The sequence below is a fragment of the Procambarus clarkii genome, chromosome 3, assembly GCF_040958095.1.
Source record: "Procambarus clarkii isolate CNS0578487 chromosome 3, FALCON_Pclarkii_2.0, whole genome shotgun sequence".
NCBI lineage: Eukaryota > Metazoa > Arthropoda > Malacostraca > Decapoda > Cambaridae > Procambarus > Procambarus clarkii.
Window position 1 is genome coordinate 20,451,649 of NC_091152.1, and position 23,018 is coordinate 20,474,666.

The 23,018-nt window shown below is 52.8% G+C and overlaps 1 protein-coding gene across 4 annotated transcripts in view; it reads left to right on the forward strand.

Annotated features, from left to right (window-relative positions):
• LOC123760841 (voltage-dependent calcium channel subunit alpha-2/delta-1) overlaps positions 1-23,018 on the forward strand; it is a 207,204-nt gene that overhangs the window by 77,161 nt on the left and 107,025 nt on the right. For all 4 annotated transcript variants that reach the window (XM_045746616.2, XM_045746617.2, XM_045746618.2 and 1 more), the window contains exon 3: positions 20,893-21,006. In XM_045746616.2, coding sequence (XP_045602572.2) covers positions 20,893-21,006 — 114 coding nt within the window. The remainder of the gene's footprint in view (positions 1-20,892; positions 21,007-23,018) is intronic.

Here is a 23,018-nt window from a genome sequence, read left to right on the forward strand (position 1 = left end):
AAGTTGTTACATCTTGGCTTAACGTGTTTATGACGTATTAGAACGTTGTTACAACGTGCTATATTGGTTGTTATAACTGGTTATAGGAGGTGGTCATACTTGTTCGAACGTTGTAGCAACGTCGTAGTTTCGGTGTGTGTGTGTTTGGCTAGGTGCTCTCTGAGAGGGCTAGGGGCTCTCTGAGAGGGCTAGGGGGCTCTCTGAGAGGGCTAGGGGGCTCTCTGAGAGGGCTTGGGGGCTCTCTGGGTATATATCCTATACCCAGGGGGAACGTTATAGCCCAAACGGTTCGGTGTTGCCCCCCCTTGTTCACGTCTCAGAGTGGTGCACCAATGACCAGCCCTCCACAGACAGTTAACAAGATCGTTTAGAACATTAATGTGTTCCTTGAGTCCCTTGAGGTCGGCGCCCTTAGCACGCAATAGTGAGTAAATGATGTTTTAGTTATAAACACCAGTACAACTGCGGGATCACCATAGCCCGTGCTGCTTGGAACTTTTGCTTCCAGGTAGTGAATCTTTAACAACAACAACAACAACTTGCCTATTACACTGACCTCAGACTGCGTATGTATTGAAGCTCTCTGCCAGAAGTGGTTGGGCTCGTGTACAGGCCAACCCTTACGCCAGAGAGCCCCCTAGCTCTCTGAGAGAGCTCCTAGCCCTCTCAGAGAGCCCCTAGCCCTCTCAGAGAGCCCCTAGCCCTCTCAGAGAGCCCCTAGCCCTCTCAGAGAGCACCTAGCCCTCTCAGAGAGCCCCCTAGCCCTCTCAGAGAGCCCCCTAGCTCTCTCAGAGAGCCCCCTAGCTCTCTCAGAGAGAGCCCTTAGCCCTCTCAGAGAGCCCCTAGCCCTCTCAGAGAGCTCCTAGCTCTCTCAGAGAGCCCCTAGCTCTCTCAGAGAGCCACTAGCCCACTCAGAGAGCCCCCCCTAGGCCTCTCAGAGAGCCCCTAGCCCTCTCAGAGAGCCCCTAGCTCTCTCAGAGAGCCCCTAGTCCTCTCAGAGAGCCTCCCTAGGCCTCTCAGAGAGCCCCTAGGCCTCTCAGAGAGCCCCCTAGCCCTCTCCGAGAGCCCCCTAACTCTCTGAGAGAGCCCCCAAGCCCTCTCAGAGAGCCCCCTAGCCCTCTCAGAGAGCCCCTAGCCCTCTCAGAGAGCACCTAGCCCTCTCAGAGAGCCCCCTAGCCCTCTCAGAGAGCCCCCTAGCTCTCTCAGAGAGCCCCCTAGCTCTCTCAGAGAGCCCCCTAGCCCTCTCAGAGAGCCCCCTAGCTCTCTCAGAGAGCCCCCTAGCCCTCTCAGAGAGCCCCTAGCTCTCTCAGAGAGCCCCTAGCCCTCTCAGAGAGCCCCCTAGCTCTCTCAGAGAGTCCCTAGCCCCTCTCAGAGAGCCCCCTAGCTCACTCAGAGAGCCCCCTAGCCCTCAATTAAGATTAACTACTGGACACGCAAGTAAGAGCTCGGTGACTTCAAGATCCACAGAAAGATGAATGCAGCGTTGCATCTCTTACGACATATTGCATTCGCTTCTTTCAGTCCCAGGAGATCCCCTGCCTGACCTCTGTAATGTGTGCTGCATAGCTGGGAACTGCTTGTTGCCTGGGGGCCTGATTCACGAAGCAGTTACGCAAGCACTTACGAACCTGTACATCTTTTCTCAATCTTTGGCGACTTTGTTTACAATTATTAAACAGTTAATGAGCTGCGAAGCACCAGGAGGCTGTTTATAACAATAACAACAGTTGATTGGCAAGTTTTCATGCTTGTAAACTGTTTAATAAATGTAACCAAAGCCGTCACAGATTGAGGAAAGATGTACACGTTCGTAAGTGCTTGCGTGAATCTGGCCCCAGAGCTGTATGGAAGCCAACCAACACAGCATTAACTATGCTGAAGCCAACCTCTGGCTACACTTACACTCCAAATATTATCACGAACAATTTTGAGTCGTCTGAATGTCTTAGAGAGGTTGAGTAATGAAGGGTATCAGATAACAAGCCCATTGCCTCGTCAGCATGTGCTTTGAGGTCTTCACTTCTGACAGTGATGGCAGTTATGGAGACACTGCCAAAGCGGTTTGAAACCTCGACAATTATAGTGACATTCCGAAGAAGATCTATCAGGGGGGGGGGGGGAAAGCGCCAAGCCATTACGACTATATAGCACTGGGAAAGGATCAGGATAAGGAGTCAGGATGGGACGGAGGGAAAGGAATGGTGACCACAACCACTTGTGGACGGTCGCGGGGATTGAACGCCGACCTGCATGAAGCGAGACTGTCGCTCTACCGTCCAGACCAATTGGTTGGGTAGTGACATTCCGAGCGGCGATATATGGTTCATTTCTCAACGGCACTGTCGTTAACTGTCCATATAGATTCATTAAAACTTTTAAAACCTTTAAGAAAGATAATTCCCTTAGCATTATCAAGCCCAATTAATCTATACGGTTGGTATCATCAACAAAGGTGATTACATTTTCTACAAGGTGATTGTCTTGACAAAATGGTGATTGTCTTGACAAAATGGTGATTGTCTTGACAAAATGGAGGCTGTCTTGACAAAATGGAGGCTGTCTTGACAAAATGGAGGCTGTCTTGACAAAATGGAGGCTGTCTTGACAAAATGGAGGCTGTCTTGACAAAATGGAGGCTGTCTTGACAAAATGGAGGCTGTCTTGACAAAATGGAGGCTGTCTTGACAAAATGGAGGCTGTCTTGACAAAATGGAGGCTGTCTTGACAAAATGGTGATTGTCTTGACAAAATGGAGGCTGCCCGAAACGCTTTGCGTAATAGTGGCTTTAGGCATTGTATGTACTAGCTCTATCTATAAAGCCAACAAACTTTGTAAATCTCTTTATGTATGTACATTACCTAAATAAAGATTATTATTATTATTATTATTATTATTATTATTATTATTATTATTATTATTATTAAACTATGGAAATACATTGTTTTGGCCGGCTAATTACTGCTGTGGTTCATCAACCCGTTTTCGCACTTTCTTACAGTCAATATTGACTTATTAAATACGTGCATATGTGACATACTAAACATACTAGTTTACCTTGAAAAGCTTCATAGAAAACACCGACCTTACCTAACCTTCTTAGTATGTTAAGATAAGCATCTTATTGCTTCGTAATTACAATTATTACTTAACCTATACCTATAATAGGTTAATACGTGCATATGTCACATATGCACGTATTTAATAAGTCAATATTGACTATACGAAAGTGCGAGAACGGGTGTAGTTCATATCTGCAGCTCTCTCACCCCAGCCTGGCCTCCTAAGCTTCCCTAACGTCAAGAAATTGTCGTACTAAAGGGCCCTTAACCTACCAGAGGACCTAAAACAGAAAACGGGACAGTGTGTCAATTTCGCCAGCCGCTTTCATTTATAAGTACGACAATTTTTGGCCTTAGAACATACGTCAAAATGCGACGTTCTATAAGGCTGACATCGATGTTCTCACTAGAACATCAGTTTACTGCAAGGATTAATTGTACAAATGAACAAATCCACAAGGGGCCGTGGTGAGGATTCGAACCTACGTCCGAGAGGATCCCAGACGCTGCCTTGATCGACTGAGCTACGACATGGTAAAAGAATTGCAACCGGAAAATCATCCTACGACCGGAATATCTCTTTTTACCATGTTGTAGCTCAGTCGATTAAGGCAGCGTCTGGGATGCTCTCGGACGCAGGTTCGAATCCTCGTCACGGCCCTTGTGGATTTGTTCATTTGATGTATGAATTTGATGCTAGTGTGATTACTCTGTGTACTGTAGTGTAGTGTACTTAATTGTACAATTTCCGTCAATGTTATCGCTGTTTACAAGACATTACTAAAATATATATATCACGTAAAAAGATAACAGGATATTTTTTCCTTTGATTAAACCTTTTAATCTCGTAATATCAGTTCCTGCTTTAATGTGGCGCCAGCTCACAACATGAGACCATTTCTTGTCCCAGTTATCCGGTAATAACCGTAATCCGATAATTTAGTTTGGTTATGGACCGTCGGCCATTCCTGTCTTGGCCTCCACATTATTTATTCAGCTAATTAGCTTCCAGAACCATTTTTAATAAGACTCTTCCGTCCATGAACAAGGAAAGGCTGAGACAGTTCAGGTTGTGTGGCGGCCAATGACGGACATCCTCCATGGGGTGTACTATTTGTGCTTGCGGGGGTTGAGCTCTGGCTCTTTGGTCCCGCCTCTCAACTGTCAATCAACTGGTGTACAGGTTCCTGAGCCTATTGGGCTCTATCATATCTACACTTGAAACTGTGTATGGAGTCAGCCTCCACTATTCTCCTATGGTGGAGTCAGCCTCCACTACCCCTCCCATGGTGGAGTCAGCCTCCACTACCCCTCCCATGCTGGAGTCAGCCTCCACTACCCTCCCATGGTGGAGTCAGCCTCCACTACCCCTCCCATGGTGGAGTCAGCCTCCACTACCCCTCCCATGCTGGAGTCAGCCTCCACTACCCTCCCATGGTGGAGTCAGCCCTCCACTACCCTCCCATGGTGGAGTCAGCCTCCACTACCCTCCCATGGTGGAGTCAGCCTCCACTACCCCTCCCATGCTGGAGTCAGCCTCCACTACCCCTCCCATGCTGGAGTCAGCCTCCACTACCCTCCCATGGTGGAGTCAGCCCTCCACTACCCTCCCATGGTGGAGTCAGCCTCCACTACCCTCCCATGGTGGAGTCAGCCTCCACTACCCCCTCCCATGCTGGAGTCAGCCTCCACTACCCCTCCCATGCTGGAGTCAGCCTCCACTACCCTCCCATGCTGGAGTCAGCCTCCACTACCCCTCCCATGCTGGAGTCAGCCTCCACTACCCCTCCCATGCTGGAGTCAGCCTCCACCACCCCTCCCATGCTGGAGTCAGCCTCCACTACCCTCCCATGCTGGAGTCAGCCTCCACTACCCTCCCATGCTGGAGTCAGCCTCCACTACCCCTCCCATGCTGGAGTCAGCCTCCACCACCCCTCCCATGCTGGAGTCAGCCTCCACTACCCTCCCATGCTGGAGTCAGCCTCCACCACCCCTCCCATGCTGGAGTCAGCCTCCACTACCCCTCCCATGCTGGAGTCAGCCTCCACCACCCCTCCCATGCTGGAGTCAGCCTCCACTACCCTCCCATGCTGGAGTCAGCCTCCACTACCCCCTCCCATGCTGGAGTCAGCCTCCACTACCCCTCCCATGCTGGAGTCAGCCTCCACTACCCCTCCCATGCTGGAGTCAGCCTCCACTACCCCTCCCATGCTGGAGTCAGCCTCCACTACCCCTCCCATGCTGGAGTCAGCCTCCACCACCCCTCCCATGCTGGAGTCAGCCTCCACTACCCCTCCCATGCTGGAGTCAGCCTCCACCACCCCTCCCATGCTGGAGTCAGCCTCCACTACCCTCCCATGCTGGAGTCAGCCTCCACCACCCCTCCCATGCTGGAGTCAGCCTCCACTACCCCTCCCATGCTGGAGTCAGCCTCCACTACCCTCCCATGCTGGAGTCAGCCTCCACTACCCCTCCCATGCTGGAGTCAGCCTCCACTACCCTCCCATGGTGGAGTCAGCCTCCACCACCCCTCCCATGGTGGAGTCAGCCTCCACTACCCTCCCATGCTGGAGTCAGCCTCCACTACACCCTCCCATGCTGGAGTCAGCCTCCACTACACCCTCCCATGCTGGAGTCAGCCTCCACTACCCTCCCATGCTGGAGTCAGCCTCCACTACACCCTCCCATGCTGGAGTCAGCCTCCACTACCCCCTCCCATGGTGGAGTCAGCCTCCACCACCCCTTCCATGGTGGAGTCAGCCTCCACTACCCCTCCCATGCTGGAGTCAGCCTCCACCACCCCTCCCATGGTGGAGTCAGCCTCCAGCACCCCTCCCATGGTGGAGTCAGCCTCCACTACCCTCCCATGCTGGAGTCAGCCTCCACTACACCCTCCCATGGTGGAGTCAGCCTCCACTACCCCTCCCACACACCCACACACATATCCCACTTTTCAAAGTTATAACACGACATAAAACAAAGTTATTTTACCCAATAAACCAGAGAAAAAAGATACAATCATGTGTTTCATCTCGCTAGGATTGTCACACAAGCAGTGGCTCACCATCTGGGTGCTGCTGGAAATCAGCGTGAAGCTACTGAGTGGCGCTGAGACGGAAATCAGGACGCAACTGACGGATCAGAGCCTCTTCGGCCTGTTGCGTCTCTTCTGCGCGACGCTGACGCAGCGGTACGTGACGCAAAGGCTCGCCCCGACGTGGGGCGTCGGTGACGACCTGCCACAGCTGCTGACGCTGAAGGACACCTGCAGGAGACTGGTGTCCTCGCTGCCCCTGCTAGGCCAGGTCTTCCCCTACCGGGGCCTGGACCGGCGGTGGAGCCTCTGGACCAGGGTACCGGTCCTCGGGACGCTGTACCGGTTGCTGGTACAGCACCGGCGTATGAGGTACCTCAGACGCCTGGTGCCTGGACTCTGTCACTCCATCAGGCGGGAAAATGACGCCTGTCTACTGCTCGGCGTCACTGTCTTCTTCCTCGCCGTCAGTATGTTGCAGGACGTCAGTGGACCAGCTGACGACACTGACAGCGGAGGCCCACCAGCTGGTGACAGACCAGGACCACCAGCTGAGGATAGTGACAGTCCAGGACCACCAGCTGAGGATAGTGACAGTCCAGGACCACCAGCTGGTGACAGTCAAGGAGCCCCAGCTGAGGATAGTGACAGTCCAGGACCACCAGCTGGTGACAGTCAAGGAGCCCCAGCTGAGGATAGTGAGAGTCCAGGACCACCAGCTGGTGACAGTCAAGGACCACCAGCTGGTGACAGTCAAGGACCACCAGCTGGTGACAGTCCAGGACCACCAGCTGGTGACAGTCCAGGACCACCAGCTGGTGACAGTCCAGGACCACCAGCTGGTGACAGTCCAGGACCACCAGCTGGTGACAGTCAAGGACCACCAGCTGGTGACAGTCAAGGACCACCAGCTGGTGACAGTCAAGGAGCCCCAGCTGAGGATAGTGACAGTCCAGGACCACCAGCTGGTGACAGTCAAGGACCACCAGCTGGTGACAGTCCAGGACCACCAGCTGGTGACAGTCCAGGACCACCAGCTGAGGATAGTGACAGTCCAGGACCACCAGCTGGTGACAGTCAAGGACCACCAGCTGGTGACAGTCCAGGACCACCAGCTGGTGACAGTCCAGGACCACCAGCTGGTGACAGTCCAGGACCACCAGCTGGTGACAGTCAAGGACCACCAGCTGGTGACAGTCCAGGACCACCAGCTGGTGACAGTCCTGGACCACCAGCTGGTGACAGTCCAGGACCAGCAGCTGGTGACAGTCAAGGACCACCAGCTGGTGACAGTCAAGGACCACCAGCTGGTGACAGTCAAGGACCACCAGCTGGTGACAGTCAAGGACCACCAGCTGGTGACAGTCAAGGACCACCAGCTGGTGACAGTCCAGGACCACCAGCTGGTGACAGTCCAGGACCACCAGCTGGTGACAGTCAAGGAGCCCCAGCTGAGGATAGTGACAGTCCAGGACCACCAGCTGGTGACAGTCAAGGACCACCAGCTGGTGACAGTCAAGGACCACCAGCTGGTGACAGTCAAGGACCACCAGCTGGTGACAGTCAAGGACCACCAGCTGGTGACAGTCAAGGACCACCAGCTGGTGACAGTCAAGGACCACCAGCTGGTGACAGTCAAGGACCACCAGCTGGTGACAGTCAAGGACCACCAGCTGGTGACAGTCCAGGACCACCAGCTGGTGACAGTCAAGGACCACCAGCTGGTGACAGTCAAGGACCACCAGCTGGTGACAGTCAAGGACCACCAGCTGGTGACAGTCAAGGACCACCAGCTGGTGACAGTCAAGGACCACCAGCTGGTGACAGTCAAGGACCACCAGCTGGTGACAGTCAAGGACCACCAGCTGGTGACAGTCAAGGACCACCAGCTGGTGACAGTCAAGGACCACCAGCTGGTGACAGTCCAGGACCACCAGCTGGTGACAGTCAAGGACCACCAGCTGGTGACAGTCCAGGACCACCAGCTGACGACACTGACAGTCCAGGACCACCAGCAGACAACACTGACAGCACAGGACCACCAGCTGACGACACTGACAGTCCAGGACCACCAGCTGACGACACTGACAGCACAGGACCACCAGCTGACGACATTGACAGCACAGGACCACCAGCTGACGACACTGACAGTCCAGGACCACCAGCTGAGGACACTGACAGCACAGGACCACCAGCTGACGACACTGACAGCACAGGACCACCAGCTGACGACACTGACAGTCCAGGACCACCAGCTGAGGACACTGACAGCACAGGACCACCAGCTGACGACACTGACAGTCCAGGACCACCAGCTGACGACACTGACAGTCCAGGACCACCAGCTGACGACACTGACAGCACAGGAGCACCAGCTGACGATAGTGACAGTCCAGGACCACCAGCTGACGACACTGACAGCACAGGACCACCAGCTGACGACACTGACAGCACAGGAGCACCAGCTGACGACACTGACAGACCAGGACCACCAGCTGACGACACTGACAGACCAGGACCACCAGCTGACGACACTGACAGTCCAGGACCACCAGCTGACGACACTGACAGACCAGGACCACCAGCTGACGACACTGACAGACCAGGACCACCAGCTGACGACACTGACAATCCAGGACCACCAGCTGACGACACTGACAGACCAGGACCACCAGCTGACGACACTGACAGCACAGGAGCACCAGCTGACGACACTGACAGCACAGGACCACCAGCTGACGACACTGACAGTCCAGGACCACCAGCTGACGACACTGACAGCACAGGACCACCAGCTGATGGAGACGACAGATAAGAACAGCTGGTCCTTCGGTAGTGTACCAGCTGTCAGTGATTAACTTGTGCTTTCATTAAAATAAGCGCGCCCTCGAGCTCGCGCTGTCTGCAGCGACGGTCTCGCTTCATGCAGGTCGGCGTTCAATCCCCGCGATCGTCCACAAGTGGTTGTGGGACACCATTCCCTTCCCTCCGTCCCATCCCAAGTCCTTATCCTGACCCCTTCCCAGTGCTATATAGTCGTAATGGCTTGGCGCTTCCCCCCCCCCCTGATAATTTTCTTCCCCTTGGGATGGGAAGAAATACAAGAAAATTTACTTTTGCAAAATGGCTTTTTAATTTTTTTTTCTGGTGTCCTCCGTGGATGTGGAGATCTGTTAAGCTTGTAGTTCAAATCATGCTGTTGCGTCTCATCAGAATAAGGAGTAGTAGGTTGGTTGATTCGGGGGAGAAGCTGTTACCCATGCAGCAGGTCCCCCCTCTCTCCACGGCGCTGAAAGTCTCCAATGGAATGGCATACGCCAATACGATTGGTTCCAGCGCCGTCGCTGGAACTGTGAGTTCCAGGGTTGACCGGAACATGGTCAGTTTGACATGGTCATAGTATCTCAATATATATATATATATATATATATATATATATATATATATATATATATATATATATATATATATATATATATATATATATATGCGAACAAGCCTGAATGGTCCCCAGGACAATATGCAACTGAAAACTCACACCCCAGAAGTGACTCGAACCCATACTCCCAGGAGCAACGCAACTGGTATGTACAAGACGCCTTAATCCACTTAAACCCAAAGAATGAGGTGATTTGGTAAAATGCTATGCCCAAGATTACTATCCGAGTGCCGGCGGTGGGGTGGTTCAAATAGCCTCGGCTATCACCTCATTATGTCCGGTCGTGATGGTCAAGTGGATTAAGGCGTCTTGTACATACCAGTTGCGTTGCTCCTGGGAGTATGGGTTCGAGTCACTTCTGGGGTGTGAGTTTTCAGTTGCATATTGTCCTGGGGACCATTCAGGCTTGTTCGCATTTGTGTTCCTCACGTGTGCCCCAAAGAATGAGGTGATTTGGTAAAATGCTATGCCCAAGATTACTATCCGAGTGCCGGCGGTGGGGTGGTTCAAATAGCCTCGGCTATCACCTCATTATGTCCGGTCGTGATGGTCAAGTGGATTAAGGCGTCTTGTACATACCAGTTGCGTTGCTCCTGGGAGTATGGGTTCGAGTCACTTCTGGGGTGTGAGTTTTCAGTTGCATATTGTCCTGGGGACCATTCAGGCTTGTTCGCATTTGTGTTCCTCACGTGTGCCCCAAAGAATGAGGTGATTTGGTAAAATGCTATGCCCAAGATTACTATCCGAGTGCCGGCGGTGGGGTGGTTCAAATAGCCTCGGCTATCACCTCATTATGTCCGGTCGTGATGGTCAAGTGGATTAAGGCGTCTTGTACATACCAGTTGCGTTGCTCCTGGGAGTATGGGTTCGAGTCACTTCTGGGGTGTGAGTTTTCAGTTGCATATTGTCCTGGGGACCATTCAGGCTTGTTCGCATTTGTGTTCCTCACGTGTGCCCCAAAGAATGAGGTGATTTGGTAAAATGCTATGCCCAAGATTACTATCCGAGTGCCGGCGGTGGGGTGGTTCAAATAGCCTCGGCTATCACCTCATTATGTCCGGTCGTGATGGTCAAGTGGATTAAGGCGTCTTGTACATACCAGTTGCGTTGCTCCTGGGAGTATGGGTTCGAGTCACTTCTGGGGTGTGAGTTTTCAGTTATATATATATATATATATATATATATATATATATATATATATATATATATATATATATATATATATATATATATATATATATATATATATATATATATAACTGTACCTATCATGCACAGTGTCTAAACATATATATACATAGATTAAATTGTATATAACGTACTCATTTACATTTTTAGTGATATAGCCGAATATATCCATGATGCAGTTTATTCCAAAATTATTTCTTGTCCTTTTGTGAGACCTCAGCTCAGTGTGAGTCGCACCTGACAATAGGTCTTGCTGAGACTGACAGCTGGTTAAATTATTGTAACCCGTTGGATTACAGACAAATAAGAAAAGCAATCGCAGAACAAACCTATTTAAATGTGTTGGGTTTTCGACAGTTCGATCCCAACACAGGACAGAGAAGGATGGGCAGACTGCATATTTCTGGACTACCAAAAAGCCTTTGATACAGTACCGGACGGGAGGTTACTATACAAACTTGAGAGGCAGGCGGGAGTAGGCGGAAATGACCTAACATGGGTAAGAAATTACCTAACATGGGTAAGGAATGACCTAACATGGGTAAGGAATGACCTAACATGGGTAAGGAATTACCCGTAAAGGCAGGAGCCAGAGAGTAACGGTAAGGGGCGAGAAGTCGGACTGGCGAACAGTAACGAGTGGAGTACCTCAAGGATCAGTGCTGGGACCAGTTCTATTCCTAATATACGTGAACGAACGTGAACGTCTCTTTCACGAGTTGTTAATGAGATGAGGATTGTAGGATCCTCCAAGAGGACCTGAACAAGCTGCAGAGATGGTCAGAGAAATGGCTAGTAGAGTTCAACACCAACAAGTGTAAAGTGTTGGGAATAGTGGACAAGAGACCAAAGGGACAGTACACATGGAAGGGAAAGTACCTACAGTGTGACGACTCGTGAAAGAGACCTGGGAGTGGATGTAAACCCTAATCTAACTCCCTGAGGCACACATAAATTACTAATCATTAGTGATTGGTGATTAATCAATCATTAACCTGCATGTTAGTGTCTCCTCCCGCCCGCTGCCTACTGCTTCCCGCCCGCTGTCTACTGCTTCCCGCCCGCTGTCTACTGCTTCCCGCCCGCTGTCTACTGCTTCCCCGCCCGCTGCCTACTGCTTCCCGCCCGCTGTCTACTGCTTCCCGGCCCGCTGCCTACTGCTTCCCCGCCCGCTGTCTACTGCTTCCCGCCCGCTGCCTACTGCTTCCCCGCCCGCTGCCTACTGCTTCCCGCCCGCTGTCTACTGCTTCCCGCCCGCTGCCTACTGCTTCCCCGCCCGCTGTCTACTGCTTCCCCGTCCGCTGCCTACTGCTTCCCCGCCCGCTGTCTACTGCTTCCCCGCCCGCTGCCTACTGCTTCCCGCCCGCTGTCTACTGCTTCCCGCCCGCTGCCTACTGCTTCCCCGCCCGCTGTCTACTGCTTCCCCGCCCGCTGCCTACTGCTTCCCGCCCGCTGTCTACTGCTTCCCCGCCCGCTGTCTACTGCTTCCCCGCCCGCTGTCTACTGCTTCCCCGCCCGCTGTCTACTGCTTCCCGCCCGCTGTCTACTGCTTCCCCGCCCGCTGTCTACTGCTTCCCCGCCCGCTGCCTACTGCTTCCCGCCCGCTGTCTACTGCTTCCCCGCCCGCTGCCTACTGCTTCCCCGCCCGCTGTCTACTGCTTCCCCGCCCGCTGCCTACTGCTTCCCCGCCCGCTGCCTACTGCTTCCCGGCTGCTGCCTACTGCTTCCCGGCCCGCTGCCTACTGCTTCCCCGCCCGCTGTCTACTGCTTCCCCGCCCGCTGCCTACTGCTTCCCGGCTGCTGCCTACTGCTTCCCGGCTGCTGCCTACTGCTTCCCGCCCGCTGTCTACTGCTTCCCCGCCCGCAGCCTACTGCTTCCCGCCCGCTGCCTACTGCTTCCCGCCCGCTGCCTACTGCTTCCCCGCCCGCTGTCTACTGCTTCCCCGCCCGCTGCCTACTGCTTCCCGGCTGCTGCCTACTGCTTCCCGGCTGCTGCCTACTGCTTCCCCGCCCGCTGTCTACTGCTTCCCGCCCGCTGCCTACTGCTTCCCTCCCGCTGCCTACTGCTTCCCGGCTGCTGCCTACTGCTTCCCGGCTGCTGCCTACTGCTTCCCGCCCGCTGCCTACTGCTTCCCTCCCGCTGCCTACTGCTTCCCGGCAGCTGCCTACTGCTTCCCGCCCGCTGCCTACTGCTTCAGGCCCGCTGTCTACTGCTTCCCGCCCGCTGCCTACTGCTTCCCCGGCAGCTGCCTACTGCTTCCCGGCAGCTGCCTACCGCTTCCCGCCCGCTGCCTACTGCTTCCCGCCCGCTGCCTACTGCTTCCCGCCCGCTGCCTACTGCTTCCCGCCCGCTGCCTACTGCTTCCCCGCCCGCTGCCTACTGCTTCCCGCCCGCTGCCTACTGCTTCCCGCCCGCTGCCTACTGCTTCCCGCCCGCTGCCTACTGCTTCCCGCCCGCTGCCTACTGCTTCCCGCCCGCTGCCTACTGCTTCCCGCCCGCTGCCTACTGCTTCCCGCCCGCTGCCTACTGCTTCCCGCCCGCTGCCTACTGCTTCCCGCCCGCTGCCTACTGCTTCCCGTCCGCTGCCTACTGCTTCCCGCCCGCTGCCTACTGCTTCCCGCCCGCTGCCTACTGCTTCCCGCCCGCTGCCTACTGCTTCCCCGCCCGCTGCCTACTGCTTCCCGGCTGCTGCCTACTGCTTCCCCGCCCGCTGCCTACTGCTTCCCGCCCGCTGCCTACCGCCACACAACGCAATATATAAGTGTTTCCTCCTGACCTTCACATTCCTGCCTCCATCCACATGATTTGTTCCCCCCATCCTGGCCCCACTTCCTCTCCACCCCCTCCCTATCCTCTCAGGGACGCCCCAGGGCTCAGGGACGCCCCCAAGGGCTCAGGGACGCCCCCAAGGGCTCAGGGACGCCCCAGGAAGGCCCCCATGGACTCAGGGACGCCCCAGGGACGCCCCAGGGACGCCCCCAAGGGCTCAGGGACGCCCCAGGGACGCCCCAGGGACGCCCCTGCGATCATTCAGCCTCCAGACCTTTGCTATATGTGAACATCTGTCACAGGTGGGCGATGGGACTGTGGAACAGGTGTCGTTATGCAGAGGTCTACGGTGATGCTGCACTCAACACCTGTCATTAACATGTGTGTTGACGCATATGTTTGGCAGGTATTTGTGTCTGAGTGACGGGGGGTGCTTACTGTCAACTGGCGCTTGACACAGTGTAGGACAACTGACACGTGACAGAATGGGACAAATGACACATGACAGAGTAGGACAAATGACACGTGACAGAATGGGACAAATGACACATGACAGAGTAGGACAAATGACACGTGACACAGTGTAGGACAACTGACACTGGGCCCGTGGCTGAGCGGACAGCACGCTGGACGCGTGATCCTGTGGTTCCGGGTTCGATTCCGGGCGCCGGCGAGAAACAATGAGCAGGGTGTCTTTCACCCTGATGCCCCCCTGTTACCTAGCAGTAAATAGGTACCTGGGAGTTAGTCAGCTGTCACGGGCTGCTTCCTGGGGTGTGTGTGTGGGGGGGGGGGTGAAAAAAATAGTAGTAGTTAGAAACAGTTGATTGACAGTTGAGAGGCGGGCCGAAAGAGCAGAGCTCAACCCCCGCAAGCACAACTAGGTGAATACAACTGTGGAATACAACTAGGTTATCTTGAGATGATTTCGGGGCTTTAGTGTCCCCGCGGCCCGGTCCTCGACCAGGCCTCCACCCCCAGGAAGCAGCCCGTGACAGCTGACTAACACCCAGGTACCTATTTTACTGCTAGGTAACAGGGGCATAGGGTGAAAGAAACTCTGCCCATTGTTTCTCGCCGGCGCCTGGGATCGAACCCAGGACCACAGGATCACAAGCCCCGCGTGCTGTCCGCTCGGCCGACCGGCTCCCGTGAATGGTGAATACAACTGTAGAATACAACTGGGTGAATACACACTCGTGTATTGACACAACCCGGGGAAGATTGACTGGGAACTGCCCAATAACTGCTCGCCTCACTTCTCACAGCAAACATTTGCACATGGAGGTAAAATCGATTTGCTGGTTATGTTCCAGGGAAAAGTTAGTTGGGTGAGGCTTACCATGAGCTACGAGAGGGGAAAACTGGCTCCTAACAGAAGTCACAATACGTTGGCTCCTGTCCCTACCTGTCAGACAGAGAGAGACAGAGACAGAGAGAGAGAGAGAGAGAGAGAGAGAGAGAGAGAGAGAGAGAGAGAGAGAGAGAGAGAGAGAGAGAGAGAGAGAGAGAGAGAGACATAGACATACAGAGAGAGAGAGAGAGAGAGAGAGAGAGAGAGAGAGAGAGAGAGAGAGAGAGAGAGAGAGAGAGAGAGAGAGAGAGAGAGAGAGAGAGACAGAGAGACAGAGAGACAGAGAGACAGAGACAGAGACAGAGAGAGAGAGAGAGAGAGAGAGAGAGAGAGAGAGAGAGAGAGAGAGAGAGAGAGAGAGAGAGAGAGAGAGAGAGAGAGAGAGAGACAGAGAGACAGAGAGACAGAGAGACAGAGAGAGACAGAGAGAGAGAGAGAGAGAGAGAGAGAGAGAGAGAGAGAGAGAGAGAGAGAGAGAGAGAGAGAGAGAGAGAGAGAGAGAGAGAGAGAGAGAGAGAGAGAGACAGAGAGCGAGAGAGAGAGAGACAGAGAGCGAGAGAGAGAGAGAGAGACAGACAGAGAGATAGACATACAGAGACAGACAGAGAGACAGACAGAGAGACAGAGAGAGAGAGAGACAGACAGACAGACAGACAGACATAAGGGAAGGTAACAATCAGAGAGAAAGCACCAAGCCATTACCCCTACATAGCACTGGGAAGGGATCAGGATAAGCATTTGGGATGGGACGAGTTGGATGAGAGAGACAGACAGAGACTGAAGCATTTTATGCTATTAAATACATGACAATATTATATGTAGGTCGAGACATGGTGCCCAGGAGACCGGGCCTCGCCTTCTTAGAGCGTCCTGGTGGGATCGAAGCCCCCCTGGAGCTATAATTACCGCTATAATTGGTGTTATCGACCGTAGGGTGAGGAGGAGGAGGATGACGTCACCTGTGTTTAGGCGCCCTCGCTATGACGTCATGGTCGGGGCGCCGGCCTTGGCCCTCTTTAGGTCACGTGACCCCTGCCAGTCACGTGACCCCTGGCAGTCACGTGACCTTTGGTAGTCACGTGACCCCTGGCAGTCACGTGACCTTTGGCAGTCACGTGACCCCTGGCAGCCACGTGACCCCTGGCAGTCACGTGACCCCTGGCAGTCACGTGACCCCTGGCAGTCACGTGACCCCTGGGGGTCACAATGTCCTGGTTTATGTAGATATATACTTTTTTTAAGACTGAATAAGTTCATCACTGCATACTCACCGTTGTACTCACGGGGGTTGAGCTCTGTCTCTTTGGTCCCGCCTCTCAACTGTCAATCAACTGGTGTACAGGTTCCTGAGCCTATTGGGCTCTATCATATCTACACTTGAAACTGTGTATGGAGTCAGCCTCCACCACATCACTGCCTAATGCATTCCACTTGTTAATTAACTACTCTGACACTGAAAAAGTTCTTTTTAACGTCCCTGTGGCTCATGTGGGTACTCAGTCTCCACCTGTGTCCCCTTGTACTTGATTTGGTACGGACTCCATGCTGGGGCTGCATACTCCAGGATGGGTCTGACGTACGTGGTATACAAGGTTCTAAATGATTCCTTACACATATTTCTAAAGGCAGTCTTGAAGTTACCTTGCCTCACATTGATGATATCATGGCAAAATGATATCATCAACCTCGCTAATGATATCGTTTTGGGCTTCAAGAGACAGATTTGGTGTGATATCTTCCTCTCTGTTTTATGAAGAATTTCATCTTTCGCTTCTTTCCTTCTTTCTGGCCTCCTGCTCCCTCCACCTTGCTTCATTACTTTGCATTTACTTGAGTTAAACTCTAGTAGCCATTTGTTAGACCATTCTTTCATTTTGTCTAAGTCATCTTGTAGCTTCTTGCTATCTTTATCCTCCTCATAACTCTCGTATCTCCAGTAAACACTGAGAGGAACGAGTCTTTTTCTCTCTGGGAGGTCGCTTAAATAAATATAAAGCAGGATAGGACCAAGGACTGAACCCTGTGGGACTCCACTGGTGTCACCTCGATGCTACACCAGGGGCTCCCACCTGGGGGAATCACCACACACACACACACACACACCAGGGGCTCCCACCTGGGGGAATCACCACACACACACACACACACACACACACACACACACACACACACACACACACACACACACACACACACACACACACACACACACACACACACATACACACACACACACACACACACACACACATACACCAGGGGCCCCCACCTGGGGGAAACAGGGCCTAGACCTGCTGGAGCCCCTTGACGTAGAGAGTGCGTGTGTGTGTGTATCTTTATAAACCCTTCACACGCTGCAGGTCGACTCCCCCCCCCCTCGCCCCTCCCCCCCTCCTCCCCCCCCCCCCCCTCCTCCCCAACACCCAGCTGGACCCCATACGGAACATTGGTTCCTTAAATAGCACGAGATTCGACGATTTTTGGTGACGTCAGTATTCTTTAGTCAGCTGTTGAGAGGCGCCACACGCAGCCTGCCGGCCTGACCTGCCACGTGGCCTGCCGGCCTGACCTGCCTCGTGGCCTGCCGCCCTGACCTGCCTCGTGGCTTGCCGCCCTGACCTGCCTCGTGGCCTGCCGGCCTGACCTGCCTCGTGGCTTGCCGGCCTGACCTGCCTCGTGGCCTGCCGGCCTGACCTGCCTCGTGGCCTGCCGGCCTGACCTGCCTCGTGGCCTGCCGCCCTGACCTGCCTCGTGGCTTGCCGCCCTGACCTGCCTCGTGGCCTGCCGGCCTGACCTGCCTCGTGGCTTGCCGGCCTGACCTGCCTCGTGGCTTGCCGCCCTGACCTGCCTCGTGGCTTGCCGCCCTGACCTGCCTCGTGGCCTGCCGCCCTGACCTGCCTCGTGGCCTGCCGGCCTGACCTGCCTCGTGGCCTGCCGCCCTGACCTGCCTCGTGGCTTGCCGCCCTGACCTGCCTCGTGGCCTGCCGCCCTAACCTGCCTCGTGGCCTGCCGGCCTGACCTGCCTCGTGGCTTGCCGGCCTGACCTGCCTCGTGGCTTGCCGCCCTGACCTGCCTCGTGGCCTGCCGCCCTGACCTGCCTCGTGGCTTGCCGCCCTGACCTGCCTCGTGGCCTGCCGCCCTGACCTGCCTCGTGGCTTGCCGCCCTGACCTGCCTCGTGGCCTGCCGCCCTGACCTGCCTCGTGGCTTGCCGCCCTGACCTGCCTCGTGGCCTGCCGGCCTGACCTGCCTCGTGGCCTGCCGCCCTGACCTGCCTCGTGGCTTGCCGCCCTGACCTGCCTCGTGGCCTGCCGCCCTGACCTGCCTCGTGGCTTGCCGCCCTGACCTGCCTCGTGGCCTGCCGGCCTGACCTGCCTCGTGGCCTGCCGCCCTGACCTGCCTCGTGGCTTGCCGCCCTGACCTGCTTCGTGGCCTGCCGGCCTGACCTGCCTCGTGGCCTGCCGCCCTGACCTGCCTCGTGGCTTGCCGGCCTGACCTGCCTCGTGGCCTGCCGGCCTGACCTGCCTCGTGGCTTGCCGGCCTGACCTGCCTCGTGGCTTGCCGGCCTGACCTGCCTCGTGGCTTGCCGGCCTGACCTGCCTCGTGGCCTGCCGCCCTGACCTGCCTCGTGGCTTGCCGCCCTGACCTGCCTCGTGGCCTGCCGGCCTGACCTGCCTCGTGGCCTGCCGGCCTGACCTGCCTCGTGGCTTGCCGCCCTGACCTGCCTCGTGGCTTGCCGGCCTGACCTGCCTCGTGGCCTGCCGGCCTGACCTGCCTCGTGGCTTGCCGCCCTGACCTGCCTCGTGGCTTGCCGGCCTGACCTGCCTCGTGGCCTGCCGCCCTGACCTGCCTCGTGGCTTGCCGCCCTGACCTGCCTCGTGGCTTGCCGCCCTGACCTGCCTCGTGGCTTGCCGGCCTGACCTGCCTCGTGGCCTGCCGGCCTGACCTGCCTCGTGGCCTGCCGCCCTGACCTGCCTCGTGGCTTGCCGCCCTGACCTGCCTCGTGGCCTGCCGCCCTGACCTGCATCGTGGCCTGCCGCCCTGACCTGCCTCGTGGCTTGCCGCCCTGACCTGCCTCGTGGCCTGCCGCCCTGACCTGCCTCGTGGCCTGCCGCCCTGACCTGCCTCGTGGCCTGCCGGCCTGACCTACCTCGTGGCCTGCCTGCCTGACCTGCCTCGTGGCTTGCCGCCCTGACCTGCCTCGTGGCCTGCCGGCCTGACCTGCCTCGTGGCCTGCCGGCCTGACCTGCCTCGTGGCCTGCCGGCCTGACCTGCCTCGTGGCCTGCCGGCCTGACCTGCCTCGCCAGTAAGTACATATATTGACGTAATAGACAATTAGAAAGTAGCATATAGTACTGTCGAATTTGGACAACCCGTAAATGGCTCTGTGTTTGTGGCTAATAAAACTAACCCAGCCATCATAGGCCTATTAAATGTTATGAGGCCTAATATAGTACGTATATATACTATACTAAGCCTAGGGATATTTAATGTCTAGACTTATTTTTTCCCGGACTTTATAAAGCGAATAGTGCCAAATTCTGCTAATTGCCAATTACGTCAGTATGTGTACGGTGAATCACATAGTTACCAAAAGTACTCTGTCAACAGGTGGATGAGCTGGAGAGGTTGGCACGCCTGGGCCTCCAAACATAACAAATCATTGATGGTTACAGAAATAGAACTGCTTGAGAATTAGTTAGTGTACTGTATAGCCCGTTCTGTTGAGGTAATTCCTCTTCCACAGAGGAGTAGATGTCTAGCCTTACTGTGTGGACATGTCTTATACTGTGGGTAAGACCTGGCCAGAGACTGGGCCGCGGGGACGTTGAACCCCGGAATCAATGAGGGTATGACCTCCTTGTGTAGGTACTCATGCGGGCGGGATGTCTGGCATGAAGAATGCATTATTTAGTAAACAATCAATACTGCTCTTCCTCCAGACGCCATAAGACCTTTTTGCTGACTTCCAAAGCGACCAGTAAATGGGTAGTTAAGAATAGTTTGCGTTAACCACTGTTACAGAGCAGTAATTCCTGTCATGTGACAGAGAGGAGGTCTGGTCGAGAACCGGGCCGCGGGGGACGCTAAGCCCCGAAAACGCCTCAAGATAGGAGTACTCTCCATTTTTTCTCACTTTTACAGCAAAATACTTTTATAGATGACCAGGTCAGCATGGGGGTGAGTCCTCTGGTATGACCTCTTCCACTAGAGACTGTTATTCACAGTTTACCCCGGCACCTGGGCACTAAGGTCACTCCTTGACCTTAACCCACCAGGTGATATTCCAAGGACCAATCACAGACAGTCTCTCGCGTGCATGAACTCACACGTCGCCTCCTATTGGCTACACCAGGTCATGTGACCTACACAGTGGCTATGATATTCTACCAAACGTCGTTTTCTTCGACTATATATACAACAAAATATCAACCTTATTATACACATGTATAATCCTAAGATAAATAAAATATTCCCTGGAAGTCTTAAATGGTTGTCAAATAAGACTGAGTAATGCTGTTATGACATGAAGTCTAAATCACATACCAGAAGACGACGACGTTTCGGTCCATCCTGGACAACAATCAAGTCGCTTGTCGACTTGATTGTTGTCCAAAACCATCACTCAATCGACTTGATGATGGTCCAGGACGGACCGAAACGTCGTCGTCTCTTCACCTTCTAGTGTGTGGTCTGGTCTTGATAAATTTGTGCGCCCCTTGAGGGACTTGAAGTAGAGGGGGGTAGAAATAGCCTAAGCTACTCTATCCCTTTGAGATGTATTTATTGCTTATCTCAATAAACATACTTGAACTTGAACTTGAACTTGGTCTTGATATCTTCAGCCACGTTATTGTGACTCATCATCTGCAGATTAATGCATAATAAAAATGAACTTTAAGACCACAAACGCAGCTCCTGATACTGTTCAAGATTGTTACATATTGGTCGTGGCCATTCTCAGCACCATATCCCACCTTCCCTCACTCAATCTAAACCCTATTTCTGATCCCGCAATTCTATCATATTAATATTTTATGTTCACAGGATCTCAAAGGCGAGGCTGGGGTCAGCATAGAGCCAGTGTATCCACAGGATCTAGTGAAGAACATGGCAGGCAATATCAGGGACCTTCTCAACTCCAAGCGGAATGCTCTTCAGGTAGGTAACACTGCCCTAGTACTGCCATAGGTCGCCACACACCATCTATCAAGTTCAAGTAAGTTTATTGAGACAAGAAAAAAAAATCTCAAAGGGATAGAGTAGCTTAGGCTATTTCTACGCCCCCCTCAACACCATCTATCACCCTCCGTAAAGAAGGGAGTATCTCCTCCTTTCAGGGACAAGATACTAAAATCATTACAAAAGCCATCTATGATTTACTTTGTCAACAAATATACAATACAACAATACAATACAATTTTATTTAGGTAAGGTACATACATACAATCAATATTTACAAGGTTTGTTTGACTTATAGGTAGAGCTAGTACATACAATGCCTAAAGCCACTATTACGCAAAGCGTTTCGGGCATGATAAACTTAAATGACAAGCTTAATACTAATTGAGCATAATGAGTAGAATGAAAACAAGAAATGAAAACATAGATGAAAAAGCAGCACAAATACAATTATGTCGACAAACAGCGCTTGATATCATCTAAATAACAGTATTGAGCTCAGAAACATAAATATAAACAGTTTTCATTCATTTTGAAGCCTCGCGTGAGAAACAGAGGTGAAACCTTTAGTTGGTTCTCAGGGGGCCAGATTCACGAAAGCACTTACGCAAGCACTTACGAACCTGTACATCTTTTCTCAATCTTTGGCGGCTTTGTTTACAATTATATAACAGTTAATGAGCTGCGAAGCACCAGGAGGCTGTTTATAACAATAACAACAGTTGATTGGCAAGTTTTCATGCTTGTAAACTGTTTAATAAATGTAACCAAAGCCGTCAAAGATTGAGGAAAGATGTACACGTTCGTAAGTGCTTGCGAAATTCCTTTCGTGAATCTGGCCCCTGGAACATAAATATATTAGTAATATGCAACAACGATCACGGACACTGATCCAAGTATGTGGAAAAACCATATTAGAAAAACTAATGAATGCTGAACGGATTTTCGGCTCAATTCGCCTTCATGAGAGCAAGAGAGAGAGAGATATAGCTTCTCCTATCTTCCTCTGATGAAGGCGTATGTGTTTAAAATGTGTTCACGATTCAGGAATCACTTTGTGTATAGGATCAATTCTGTGAAAACTTTCCTTGTAAATCTTTCTTTGATTTCTCATTATATCACAATCCTTTGATACGGGATGTCTCCACAGAGGTGCGTTCCTTTGTATTCACTATTGCCGCTAGAGTTCTGAAAAGAGATCAAATAAGTTAGAAATTCATATATTTATCATATTAAACATGATTGGATTGCATATTGGATCGACTTGAGAATGGTCCAGGACGGACCGAAACGTCGTCGTCCCTTCACCTTCTAGTGTGTGGTCTGGGGCCAGATTCACGAAAGCAGTTACGCAAACACCTACGAACCTGTACATCTTTTCTCAATCTTTGGCGGCTTTGTTTACAATTATTAAACAGTTAATGAGCTCCGAAGCACCAGGAGGCTGTTTATAACAATAACAACAGTTGATTGGCAAGTTTTCATGCTTGTAAACTGTTTAATAAATGTAACCAAAGCCGTCAAAGATTGAGGAAAGATGTATACGTTCGTAAGTGTTTGCGTAAGTTCTTTCGTGAATCTGGCCCCTGGTCAACAAACATGATTAATATCATTAAACATGATTAACACTAAAAATCATTAAACCGATTTCTAGGAAATAGATAGCTAATTTTGGGACAGTACCAAGATGTTCCAGAGACAGAAGCCCATTCGTAGCTGTCAATTTAATTATTATAAGGTGTGCAGATTAATTGTAATTAATTATGTGAAACTTTTCCCTGAGGTCTGATTAAACACATTTTGTGCCTCTGTATTTTTTTGCGCTACCGCTCACAGGCTGAACATGGGGTGCATAATAAACTTATCGCCTCAGGCTGAAATAATTAGATGAAATTTAACCAAGAATGAACATTTCTAGAGTGAGAAGACAAATGGAAAGCCAGTGTGAAAATATCATAGCAAATTTAGCGAGGACGCAACAAACTGGAGAC